Source organism: Chroicocephalus ridibundus, chromosome Z, assembly GCF_963924245.1.
Source record: "Chroicocephalus ridibundus chromosome Z, bChrRid1.1, whole genome shotgun sequence".
NCBI classification, from domain to species: domain Eukaryota; kingdom Metazoa; phylum Chordata; class Aves; order Charadriiformes; family Laridae; genus Chroicocephalus; species Chroicocephalus ridibundus.
Genome location: NC_086316.1, coordinates 85,382,902 through 85,396,887, shown reverse-complemented (window position 1 = coordinate 85,396,887; position 13,986 = coordinate 85,382,902). Strand labels below are relative to the sequence as shown.

The following is a 13,986-nucleotide window of genomic DNA, read 5'->3' as shown; positions in this document are numbered from 1 at the left end:
TAGTTAGCTATCTGGCTCTCTCGATCTTTTCATATCTCATTAGTCTGCGGTTATTATATTTTGATGCCTTGACTCATTTTAAACCCGGTCTAATAGACTTCTGCTGCCTGGCACAAATTGTGAGCGTGAAATTAAGCTGGCACCACCCGCTTGATAGAGACGGAGCGCCCGCAAAGCGCCATCTCTTCCCATTTCACGGCAGGGGCGAATGAATAATCGGGATCTTACCAATAATTCACTCAAAGCGAAACATGACTTGGGACAAGTTAAGTCCTGCAAACCTGGGCAGGCGGCGATAAGCTCAGGACAAATTGATATAATTTTTCTTTTTTTTTTTTTTTCTTTTTGTTTTTTCAATTCCCCCCGACTCTCGCTAATTCGTGAAAATCGTTGCATGAGGCTTTTCGCTCCCCCGCTTGAGCGCGTTTTGGAGACACTGACACCAGTGGAGCCAAGAGGGCTGCCGAGGACGCTGCCTCGTTCATCGACAGCCTGCCTTAAGGGCTGAAAACGGAGTTTCCCCAGCAGAAAAAAATCCACTATTCACATGCGGGTTTGCTGCAGGACCAACAATGCAAGCTCTCGCCAACCAACCAACCAAGTCCCCCCCAAAAGGGAACGACGCGTTGCCCTTTGCCGCCGTCGTTTTGCTTGGCTTTGGTACAGCTGGCGGGAAATGAAGTCACTTAGAACTGATCAAAAAGTGGGCTGAGTGCGAACGCTAATTCCAAGCCTCTCAGGCCCAGGCTTGAGTCTGAATTTCCCTAATTTCCCGCCAGTCGAGACTTCTCAGGCCCATCCAGTTTCAATTACCTTCTGCCAAGATGTTATTTTTCCATCCAAATCCCTGGATTTTCTCTAGAGAAGACACGGCGATAACGTGCTCTCTCATACGCCACGCTTCTTTCCCGGTATCGGTTGGCTGTTTGTGTCATTGGAGTTTTTCCTTAATTGCCTATCTTTTAAAAAGCAATTTCCTACCTTCGTGCAAATGAATGAGCGACAGTTAAAATACAAGGAGCAGAGCTGCGGCAAGCACCTCGCTTCCCACTCACGCTAATATCGCTTACGTCTTCAGAACTCATCATTTCTGGGTAGATCGTGTCAGGCAGCGGGGAAGAGAGAAGGGGAATCTCTCTCTCCATCTTAATTTGAATTCGGGTCTGATACAAGCGCGGGCCTTTGCTCTCATAAACCCAGCGGCGCTGAAATACCAGCCCCCCCCAAAAATTGGGTGCCCTCGTTTTGCCCGCTCCTTCTCCCTGGTCACTAAGGGAGAGGGATCGGGTATTAATTAGTCTGTTAACAACAGATACCGCAAAATATCCGGAATAACTTTCCCCATATAAAGGCAAGCTGCATCTCAGTTTGCTGAGGTTTTTAATCATAATTTTGCACGCCTACTCTGTTGATAGCGGTGAGTCATTACAGGTGCCTACCGTCACCGGAGGATCCAAAATGAAAAGGGACCTCCCTAGAGAAATCCCGTCAAATCCAATTAGCTTTATTACTGACGGTAGAAAGTTAGGTGGTGTCAGCGTGCGTTCCTCCAGTTGATTGAATTTAAAAATACAGTTACCGCCTCATTATGTGGTTTACTTTTGTCAACTACCGTATGTAGCGTTTTGCTTTTATCTCTCAATAATAGTTTCAAGCAGTAAGATCGCTTCTGGCTGACAGGGAATTAATTGCAAAGCTCCCACGGAAGCATTAGAAAATTCTACGTGTCATTAATATCCCGATGACACAGATGCAAACCTTTCAGAGTCCGGAAGAAAATAGGATCGGAGAGGGGCCCCACTCCCTTGGCGTTGCGTGCTTGGATTCTGAAGTAGTAGACGGTGTCCAAGTTGAGGTCCATGATCTGGTGGGTGAGGCGGTCGCCGCTGATGGACTCCATAACCCAGTCATCGATCGGAGCGTTCTTGTCCAAAGTATAGAAGAGGATGTAAGCTGAACAAACACAGTCTCTCAGTTAGTGCTGCAATCCAATTTTAACGCGCCTCTGCTACGAAAGACAGATAAAATTCCGATTTCTTGAAAATCGGGGTTGGCTTTTTAAAAGCAGGGATGGCAGGTCTCCCATCAAACTAGCTTTGAGGAATGTTATGACAATACGCATTTGTCTATTTATAGAACACAACCACAGTTACAGTATTCGCTCTAAGAAATATAGATTTAACAAATGTAAAAATAGGTAGCGGGCATTAAAATGCTGCTACAAGCACATTTCTCAAATTCAGGTGCACCGTTTAGTCCGACAGCTGCCATAAACCATATGATCTAAGTCCTTAGTGTTTCAGTGCTGAAATAAAACTAAGGGGCATTAATGATACACCTCAATTAGCGGGTGCTTTTGGGAAGCCATGCAATAGTTCTTGGCAACTACAGGGGAAAGTATTTTGGGGAAAAGAATGAAGAATGAAAGATTTTGGTAGCTCAGAGTACTACGATCGCTGCTGACCACCGAATAAAACTTAAAATTTTAGAACTCGGAGAGCAGAAGGATCAGTGTTAGGAAACGATAAAGAGTTTGTAGGAATTATCTTGCCAACAGATGTAATTTTGGGAAGAAGACCAAAGGCTGTAAGCAAGGCTGCGAGGTCCAGCACACCCCGCAACACCAGTCTCTGCCTAACTTTGAAAATACCTTCTTTTTTTTTTTTTTTTTTTTTTTTTTTCCCTGAAAGGCTCCCTGGCAAATTAGTTATATGCAGAAAACCCATTCTAAGCCTGGTCTTAGGTGCCGTGCCGCAGGAATGAGCCCCAGAGGGTCTTCTGGACATCATCCTTCTGCCTGGATCCACAGGTACTGCAAAGTTGGCGTAAAAGTTACTATTGCTACTTCCCTACTCTTTCCTGAAAGAAAAATGCTTTTCAAAACTCGTTCCATGGTCACACTGCCCATGGACAAGCAGCATTAGGATGGACGTGGTATGTTTTTCTGCTTTCTTCTTTTTTTTGGGGGGGGGGGGCTTGTTTTATGTGATGGGATTTCATTTAGAGGCTTGTAGCTTGGAGTTCGTAAAGCAATTGCTCTGACCACGACATCTGGATTAATACAGATATATATATTCATAACTTCATATTTGTTTCTCAAATTAACACAGATACACCCACTCCAGCACTTGTAGGGATGAAGATTTGGTTGCTGGGGGTATTTCTGCTCTCCACGTGGAGCGGTTTCCTCTGCTTGATGCCTCTAAGCAACGTTGGACCACGCACGTCCTAAAAAAATCCCTACGAGACTCATTCTTCAACCCAGCGCTACAAGAACCACGTCTGCGCACGGATGTCAAGGGACCCAGTCTGAACGCTGCCGTCGATGGAGAAACTCTATAAAAGTTGCTACTGCGGAGTCATTTGACACCCTGGAAGTCAGGAAAAGCTTTTATTTTATTTTGTCTTTTCGTCCCTGGGGAATCAGGACCCTTATTTCAGCGTGTTGTCCATCAGAACAATCATTTCTTCTCTCTAATGGCTAAATTAGGTTCGTGTAAACAGAGCTATTTCATCAAAACACCCTCCTTTCGGACACCGTCACGGATTGTAAAGTCCCGATGATAACGTAGAGCAAAATTATACACCGTTGTGGAAGTCTAACCTAGGAATCGTTACTGCTGGTCCATGTCCGCATGGAAATATCTCCTTATTTTGCTGGTAATATAAAGTGGGATATTTTCCTGGGCGTCTGATGCCGGTGGAGTTACAACTGTTAAAACCCCACCCGCTGCTCTACACGGCTAACGGCTCGCGTGGGACGGCACTCTGCAGCGTTCTTCCTCTTGTACTGGTGTTTTCCAACGCTTCAGCAGCATGTTGCTGGGCTTACTGGCAGTACTGGTGACACAAACACGCTTTTTCGCGCACAAAAGCATATTGTAGAGCTGGGCCGTCCCAACTGTTTGTAGCAACGTGACCGGTAACGGGCATGTTTCTGAAGACGAGGAATGTTTCTCCTAATAATTATACCCCTCAGATGTCTATTGCCAGCCTAAAATCATCATTTAAATGCAAAATCTCAGATAGAACTCTACTGTATTTTTCAAACTAAATTAACATTAAAGGTTTGTAATGGATTTCTTAATTAGGCACTAAGGTTCTATGCAATGTTTTGGAAAATAAAATCTGTCATTGTGAAGCGTCTATTAAGTTCAGTCCCTGTCAGTCAATATTAAGGGTTTTTTTTTTCCCCTGATCATCATTGCCTTAAAGTGTTACTGCGAAGTTAAATATCTACCAATAAATTCTCCCATTATGTGCTGCACTGCGCAACCTATCATTATGTATATTATGTATTGCATTATTGCCAAACAAAGTACTTAGTATTAGTCATTTCTAATTATCATTGAGCAGCACGTACCAGGAAACCTTTGCTTAAGAGTGCTGCGGTTTTAAACTTATATTACTGCTCTTAGCCTTAAAAAAGAAGCGATTTCCATCCCCTGAGTTCTACATCTTGCAGCATTCCTAACGTTGCCTTGAATCCTAGACCAAGTTGGCTGGTGGAAGTAAGAGAAAAGAAAATACCGTCAGATCAAACAGCGCCCAAGAAAAAAACAAAATCCACCGAGGGAGAGGAAGCGGCAAATGATCTGAATGGTAAATAAATGGAAAATACAGGATAATGTAAATGTTTACCAGTAATTTTTCCATTGGCATCCAACGGCGGCTGCCAGCTGACAATGACGGCCCGGGGCTTCCCTTCCCGTGTAATGACTGTCAGATCCTTGGGAGCAGAGGTTGGAGCTGAAAATAGTGAAAATAATTGCAACCAGCAGTTATTCACCTTCCTTTGAATTCCGAACGCGCCGTAGCAGGCACGAACTACTCGGGAGGCATTTACCGCTGCCTTAGATCCTTTCAAGCACGAGTGTCCTTAGATGCATTTCAAACATGTAACGTATGATTTGTCTCGAAGTGATATTTTAATAGCGGCAATTGTACCAAACACCGCGTGTGGATACGTGAGGATTTATCCTCCTACTGTTAATATTGGTCCTTCCAGCTAAACAACCACCGAGGCATCCAAGAACATCTAATATTCTCCGGGAACCCTATACATTTAATAACAGTAATAAAATCGCGGCTTCTCTATTAGGAACATTTGCAGGTACGCACCGCTATAAAAGAAATATAATTGTGTATATTCATTAAATGTATGCTCATCTTGGGAAATTTTAGACACGACAGGAAATTCTTAGCTTTTCTATCTCCTCTGCATTACGGACGGAAGGTTGGACTTCCGAGCCTGCAGTGTCTGCTTTGCACCCTGCTTTACCAACGCTGGCCAGGAGGCCTCGCGCAGCGCCTCAGGTATTTTCGAATCACATCCTAAGGCTGCGGAGGAGAAAGTTAAAAATGGGCAATTACTAAAAAATAGTTAAGAGCGAGGAGTAATATATGGGCACTGAGCTCATTGCTCGTTTACTTGGTTTTGATACAGGCTGTCGATGACTTAGAGCGTATAGATACCACCACAGCATGGAGAACACAGCGCATGAGCATCCCATCATCTGTGTCCCACCCTTATGGCCACGAAACAACTTTCTCGACTGTTCAAAGAACTGCTCCAAAGTCACTTTAGGAGGTAAAGCTTTAAAAATCTGTTGGATCATGCTGAGCTAAACCAGCCCGATCTAAAGTACAGACACAGATCTTCAGGGTGATGAACATTCAGTGATCTCAAACAAGAAGGAAGGGAAGCGCCAGCTGCCGCACTGGTCACAAGGAACACAGAGCAGATGGTCTCAGGGTATTTGCATCACTTGAACTTTTCAAAAGTGGGATCCAGGAAGCAACCAAGAAATCCGTAGACAGAAAACAAAAGTTTCTTTACCATTGTTACATTTGGGGGTTGGAACAGGATGATCTTTAAAAGTCCCTTCCAACCCAAACCATTCTATGATTACGGAGGAGGTGACTACTTGCCAGCTGATGCTCTCTGTGGCAGATTGGTGGTGGATTATCTCTTTGCTACATGTGCTGGAACATGTTCGGTCTGGCACGTCCAGCGCCAGCACCAATGGGACTCCCAGCATTTCACTTTAGTCTGGTCACACACATTAGCTGCTCCTCGCTGGAAGCATCTTTCTTAGCCTCAGGAGGCCACAATACAAACTGAACGATCATAGAGTCAGAATCATACAATTGTCGAGGTCCGAAGGGACTTTTCATATCATCGAGTCCAATCACCAACCTGACACTGACAAAACCACCACTGACCCACGTCCCTCAGCACCACGTCTGCCCGGCTTCTAAATACCTCCAGGGACGGCGACTCCACCACTGCCCTGGGCAGCCTCTTCCAATGCTTGACAACCCTTTCAGGGAAGACATTTCTCCTAAGATCCATCCTAAACCTCCCCTGCGGCAACTTGAGGCCTTTTCCTCTCGTCCCATCGCCTGTTCCTTGGGAGAAGAGACCGACCCCCCCTGGCTACCCCCTCCTTTCAGGGAGCTGCAGAGAGCGAGAAGGTCTCCCCTCAGCCTCCTTTTCTCCAGGCTGAACACCCCCAGCTCCCTCAGCCGCTCCTCACCAGACTTGTGCTCCAGACCCCTCACCAGCTCCACTGCCCTTCTCTGGACACGCTCCGGCCCCTCAAGGTCTTTCTTGTGGTGAGGGGCCCAAAACTGGACACAGCCCTTGAGGTGCAGCCTCCGCAGGGGGAAAAGATCTCTGAGAAGACTCTTAATCCTTGGCAATGCCCAGCAGGACATGAGCTCACACGTTACACAGAGGGAAACATGCATTATTGTCATTATCGATGCTATTATTATTATATTATTATTATTATGATGACGATGATGGTGTCTTGAGAGGGTTGCGTTGCATTCAAAAGCCACCCAGCTTACAGCCAGCCTGGGACACTGGTCCATCAGTTTGAAGTACAAGAAGAAACATCTTGGACTGCCACTGCCTTGCCATTTCAGGGAACTGCAAGAGACAACCCTTTTCATAAACGAATCAAACTTGATTTTCAAAGTAGAATTTTCCTTCTCCTTCTTTTTGCTAAGCTTATTCCGCAATATTCTCCAACTTCACATAAATGATTGTATTTCTACCAAAATGCACCCGCTTGCCTGTACGCAAACAGCATCTTTACCTTAAACACTATTTCCCGTTCTTTGATATTAACCTTTTTGAGACATTTTCAGGAACTAACCCTTTCGCTTCCTGGACTTTCTGTCTTTTGTGAGGTTAAACTCATAGAGCTTGTAATTTCTGTAACGCAGGCTTCCCACGCTGGTGATCACCACGTGAGCCCCGCTGAGCGGCTGAAGTCGAGCTCTGCTTTCAGCAGATTGTGAGCGTTAAGATATCATGAGACAAATCAAAGCTTTAGATGTTTCCCTCAGCACTCATTAACACCCCGCGTATCACGAAGACTTGTGTAGGCAGATCTGGGGACGGAACTTGGCTCTGAGACTCGCTTTTGAATTACGGGCGTAACAACTCTCCCTCGCCTTGGTCGTAATCTCCAGCGAATTCTGTATCGATGCTGATATGTACATTGTTTAATATCATTATGGGAAATTCAACATGCGGAATGGGTACAGAATAGGCAATAAAGATCAGCAGCGCAGGATGCCCTTAATTAACAGAGCTGCTCCATCAAGCTCAGATAATTGCACTGCAATCACATGGGAAAATCTAAGGACACATATATTCCCTCTTATTTTCCCTTTGTTAATTAACTGGCGTGTACTGTGGTTTTCATTAAAAAAAAAAAAAAAAAAACAAACCCAACAAATCAATATTTACCAGCAGACTTCATTTGGTATCTGCTGGTAGACACTGATTTGTAACGGCACCTGGAGCGTTTTCAAGGCCAGCAGTCACCCTCAGGAAAACACAGCAGGTACTACCCTACACCGGTGGCCAAATGTACATTGCTGCGTACAAGAGACGAAGAAGAAAAATATTTTTAAGCCAAACCATAGACGTTCTTATCCACGGACTATAAGCAAGATATCTAGGCAACCATAAAGGCTGTGGAAAATCTAGTAGTTCTGCGGTACCCAGCCTCATGCAGTTCAGTGGAGTTGTTTAAAAGCAAATCTACTTGGGATTTTCAGAAAGGGGGGGGGGGGCTATTATTCTAAAAGAAACACAAATTTAACGGAAGACCCTACCCTTGTTTAAAGACAGCCAAGGGATCAGGGTATGCGCTTGCATTAATGCCTACGGGATAACTGGAGGTAAAGCCCAGGCACGCGATTTCCCTACTGCGGTTAATTGAAGGCACACAAAAGAGAAAAAAACAACGAAGCTCTGGAGAGGATGTTGTTTTCTGCAGAGATCGCTACGTCTCCATCCCTTTTCAAATACTTCTATCCCACTGAACTCGGGTTCCATATCATCTGTATCCACCGTCTGTTATCAAAACTGCATTTAGTCCGTCCCCTGGAGAAGCTGAAGTATCTTTCAGGTCACAGCATCTGCTTGGAAAATAGCACTCAAGGGCTTGAGAGGAGCAGCTAAATTAAGTCTTCAAAGTGTACCTGTTTATTATAAGCATGTTGTTAATCTTAACAACGGCTGTTTGCTGGAAATGAAATACAGCTGTCTCTAATTTTGCACACGCGGCTTCCATCGCTGTATTTCTGACTGTAGGTCTTGGCTGGACAGATGCGTTGGTCACCAACACAGTGCACGGCAAAGAGCTTAAAATATGTCCACATAGTATTAGGAGCAGAACTATGGGTCAAGACCTCGAGTCAAGAAGGATTTGTGATAGATAGAAGCAGTCATGGAGGCTTCTTTACTAAGCAGGTAAGATGGGAACTCATGAACTTGAGACAAAACCACGCAAAACTTCATCAGTCAAAATTTTAAAGTAGCAAAATCTTTATCGAATAATAACAGAATAATTGTTCTCACCTGATCTTGGGTTTCTTTGAAAAGTGAAAACCATTTTAAGGCATTAGCATTAAAAGTCACAGATATTCATTACATTACGGGGCAAAATATTACACGCACGCACTACCATCTCCTCCCTTCTTGCAGCGACACCAGAGCTCAGTAGAACGACCGCTCTGCTTTGCTACCCATGAAAAAAAGCCAAGAAATACAGCTCATTTTGCACGTACGCAGTCGGATGAACTCGAACAAGGCTTTTGATGACAAATAAAAACCCAAAGAAAGCCCTTCCAGCAGCTCTTGCCGTACCTGCTTCATAGGTGGTGGCGTGCGCGGTCATGCTCCAGGTGCTGGACCGCCGACCTTTGGTGACCATGACGGAGAACTCGTACATGGTGTTGGGCTTCAGACCGGTCACTGTGTGACTCAGGGCGGTCGTATCTGCTGACTGCAAAGAGACAGAGCGAAGAAAGCCTTTAAAGCCACTCTTTTTGCTGGCAGCCAAGCAAAACACAGTTAACAATGGATTCCTTTTTCAAGCCAAAAAGCTCTATTGCTACCGCGTACCTTAGTGGGAGTATTTTTAGTACCATAAATATGATACTGAACTTGCTGCCTGTAATTTAGGCAGTTAAATCAATTATTGTGATGCTTTCTCTTTCTCTTTTCCCAGACAAAGCAATTTGCCATGTTTTTTTTTTCGGATGTAAATTGGAAGCTAGGCTCTATGTCCTTCATCTATGCCCATATGAGGATGAAAAATAGGAACATTTCCATAACTTAGACACTCATTTCCAGCTTCTTCGATGGGTTCCTTCTAAAAAAGAATGTTTTTAATATCCACTGATTTTTAGTGGAGGCTCAGAAAGCATTTTTACCTCTAGAATGGTTCTAAGGCTTCCCAGTTCCTGGGGTTAACATGTATTTATGGTAGAGATCAAAACAACACATATTTATGGTAGAGATCAAAACATGACCTCTGCATAAAAATGCATTTTTGTATTCATAAAACACACTTCTGCTTGGTTAAATAGAACGTGTTTATATATATTAGATTATATTTGAAACCTATTATTGATTTGCCTCACTGTGATAAGTTATGACCAACTAAACATACTGATGTCGATGTGAATATTAAACCGTTCGTTTATTTTGGGCTGATTTAGCTTTTTACCTCTGCCTGCAGTAAGGAACAATTCCAGCCAAACTGCACTAGCATCAAAGGAGACAAGTGAGAAGAAAATTGTCGGACAAATTGGTGCCAACTGAATAAAATCAATTCCCACGCTTTTCGAGCCACAGCGTGCAATCCTCCAGCATCAACGCCCTACAGTGAGTTAAAGGTGCTGTGTATTTTTGCACGTTTATAGACCCATAAATCTAAAATTGACTGAGTAAGGACAAGGCGATATGACTTCCCACCAGAAGACTACCTCCACGTTCACATCTGGGAAGCGGTCCACAAGGAGGCCTCTCGCTGGCACGCGTCGGTAATGCCATTCTGACGCCAATCATCAGACGATTCAAAAAGAAATCCACCTTTACTAAAAACGGGACGTCAGATTTGCAGCACAGCACAGAACGAAGCACTAATATTCAAGGGGGAGCGGGAGAAATGTATTTTGCAGAGACATTAATGCACGGGCTCTATATGCCTACACGCTGAACTGCTTTATGACGAGCGCTCTGGCAGATGTTTTGCATGCTACTTGATAGGAAGACTTAATACAATACCGAATTTTATCATCTTCATGCTCAATTCAAACTCCTAGTTCTTGGAAATATAGCAGTTTTTGCGATTTATCTGTAGTAGGGCTTTATTCCAGCAGAGAATCTCCCTCTATAAAAAGGGAGAAGCAGAACCAGCCCTTATAAACTACGTGTTCACGAACTACACGGCCAAACTACTCGCTTGCCAAAGACGGCAAAATCTACCTCCTTGACTTTACACAAGTTATTCTTTGGCTAAAGGCTGGATTTCAATTTAGGGAATAATAATTTTCTCCCCCAGAAAAGATGTTGGAAGAAATGAAATGATTTATGGCGTAAAATACTCCTCAGCATGACTGAGGGCAACTAAATCTGATAACTCGTACTACGGAAGTGCTCAGATATTACACCTGATCAGGAAAAACACAGCTGGAAAAACCAACAGGCTTTGAACCTACTCCTGGACAAACCAGTCTTTAGCGGAACATAAAGACAGGGGGTTCTTTTGTGTGAAAAGAAAGTTATTTGTCTCCAGCTGAGGGTTTTTCTTCGACTGTTTCGCTCCATACTAAACATTAGCATTTCAACAGTCGCAAACATCCTCGAAGTTAATTCCACGTTGAGATGAAGGGGGTGTAACCGGAGCAAGTACCTTTAGCGATGCCACGCCATGCCCGTTCGGGACGGCCTGTACAAAGTGAAGTTGGCAGGGCGAAGTTAAATTTATACGCTTCCCACTTCAACGGGAAAGGCTCAAGCCTCCATTATATTAGATTTGATACACATTTTTGAAGCAACGGGAGGCTTCAATGGGAAAACCTCAAAAGACTTGGAAATTCAATGCCAACGCACAGGGCAAGCGCTTTGGGAAACTATTTGTGAGCCTTCCCCCACCGTTTTCAAAGAATAACATAATGGGTTTGATCTTGTTTCCTTAAAAAATGTGGTTATTTCAAGAAAGCAGACCCTCTTGAAAGTTCTTCTATTGTTTCTGCTTCTGGGTGATTGAACTGGAATAAATGAACCCGACCGGCTCTTTATGTGCCACCCCCCAAGACTGGCCAAACTAGTGATGGTGGTGAAAAAAAAGGTAATTTCACTCTTGCTCCTCTCCTCCTCAGTCTCCTGCTCCTTGATGGCTCCTGGAGCCCTTCGTGGTGGCTCTGCGAGAGATGTCCATCCGCTCATGTTAGCAGAAGGCCAACGAGCTCGACACCTCCAAGCAGGATGTTCTTCTCCAGAACAGCACATTAATAGGGCTATTTTTGATCATTTTTGTTGGTCACCCACCATTTTCCTCTGCGTTCCGCTCAGGACATGCATTAGGAAACTAGAGAAAATGGTATGATTGACTGTGAGCGGCAAAACACAAAGTTGCCTTTTCTGGAGCCTTGATTTCATCCCCAGAGCTGAAACTGGGACTCGCTGCGCTTCCCTGTGCTACAGTCCTCGTTTTGTTGGGCAGGGAAATCCATCTCGAAACAGGATTCGCATCAAGGTAGGGCATGCAAAATATTACAATGCATCGTTTTGGCACCTCTTAATTACCTAAGAGCTTGTCACAGCTGAATAGCCTACCAGTATCTTAAGGGGGCCTACAAGAAAGCTGGGGAGGGACTTTTTAGGATGTCGGGTAATGGTAGGACTAGAGGGAATGCATTAAAACTAGAGATGGGTCGATTCAGACTGGACGTTAGGAAGAAGTTCTTCCCCATGAGGGTGGTAAGACACTGGACCAGGTTGCCCAGAGAGGTGGTGGAAGCCCCATCCCTGGAAGTCTTTAAGGCCAGGCTGGATGGGGCTCTGAGCAACCTGATCCAGTGGGAGGTGTCCCTGCCCAGGGCAGGGGGGTTGGAACTAGATGGTCTTTAAGGTCCCTTCCAACCCTAACAATTCTATGATCTATGATTCTATGAAATCGATAGCTCACGGCAGCACACGGACTCAGCCGCGTGCCAGCAAGCCAAATTCTGATGGAGACGCGTAAGGGGAAGAACTGAAAAGTCACGCTCGGAAAGGGGATTGAAGGCTTCTCCGCCATCATTCCTTCCAAAAACTATCTGGGAAAGATCTTGAGATTAGAGTCTGTAGGACAGGTGTACCCCAGACCTGGGAGAAGTTGAGAACCAGCCTCTGGGGTTTAGAAAGGCCAACCTATATTCTGACACATCACTCAGGCTCTAATCGGAGGACCCTCAGTGGGATAAAGCACGGCCTGTTCCTCAGCCCTTGTTAAAATGACTCGTACGAGGCTGCTTTTGTTACGACAGAGAACAGTAAAAACCAAAACATAGTATAAAAATCCTTCCATCGCAAACAACTCCCTATGGATCAATACGATCCTTTAGGCAAGCAATAACAACTATTATGGTAGGGCACGGGAGGAAGGACATGCTCATCACGGGGAAGGCGGAGATGTTATACGAGATGCAATATACAAAGCTGACAATAGCGGGGAAAAGCAGCTTCTTGTTCAAAAACAAGCAAACAAAAAAAGCCTAAAGGCTGGGCTTGTTCCTTCCCATTCCCTGTCCCACCGTATCTCTGCGGCACCGCACGGGTCTTGGTACTGCTTTCATTGGGACATGAAAAGAAATGCTCATAGAGAACGTAGCACGGCGCTGTCATCTCCGTTCAAATTGAGTTTTCTCATAAACTAACCTTCATTTTTTGCTGTTTGGGAATACGTAATACGGGCGGGTGGAATTGCCATACTTTGTTGGGTGCAACTGGTATTTCTTCCCATTTGTGCTACGCTGTTGTGCTACCAAATCTGTGACTAATTTATTCTGATTGCTAAAGACTAAAGATCACCTGGAATTAAAATACAGCATTTTCATCCAATTGAACGCATGGATTTCTAGGAAGCAGCAGTTAGGCAGGTCTCCCTTTGGCTGGAACGGGACTTTTGGTGGAGGGTTGTTCATAAAAGCCAATTCAGAGCCTTTCCAAATCAAATACGAACAGATGAAATCGCTCATAAATTCGTAACGTGTTAAAATTTCACCTTGTACTTAGCGCTTGTCGAATAGCTCGTTCTCCATCGGACCGTGTAGAAGCGAACCTCCGTAGTCTTTTGGTTCTTTGGGACAGAGTTGTCTGCCCAGATGACCCTCACTGCGTCATGCGTAAGTGTAACAGCCTGGACACCTACTGGTGGGAGCATGGGGGTGGAGATATCTGGGACTGAGGTAGGGAAATCATCAAGCAAAGGATAAAAATCAACTTCTAATGGATCAATGGGGTCTGGGTCCATACATCACCAAATGAGCATTCCAAAATAAATGAATAAGGTAAGTTAAACAGAAAAACAACAAAAGAAAACAAACCAAAAAAAAACCAAACAGCCACCAAGGGGCACACATCACAATGGGTTAAATGCATGGCATTAATGAGGAGGAGGAACATGAGGG

At 44.5% G+C, this 13,986-nt stretch overlaps 1 protein-coding gene across 1 annotated transcript in view; it reads right to left on the bottom strand.

Annotated features, from left to right (window-relative positions):
- Positions 1-13,986, bottom strand: part of DCC (DCC netrin 1 receptor) — a 587,525-nt gene that overhangs the window by 51,820 nt on the left and 521,719 nt on the right. The window contains exons 17-20 of the mRNA XM_063320711.1: positions 13,581-13,819; positions 9,173-9,311; positions 4,642-4,749; positions 1,759-1,953 (exon numbers count right to left, since the gene is read on the bottom strand). Coding sequence (XP_063176781.1) covers positions 1,759-1,953; positions 4,642-4,749; positions 9,173-9,311; positions 13,581-13,819 — 681 coding nt within the window. The remainder of the gene's footprint in view (positions 1-1,758; positions 1,954-4,641; positions 4,750-9,172; positions 9,312-13,580; positions 13,820-13,986) is intronic.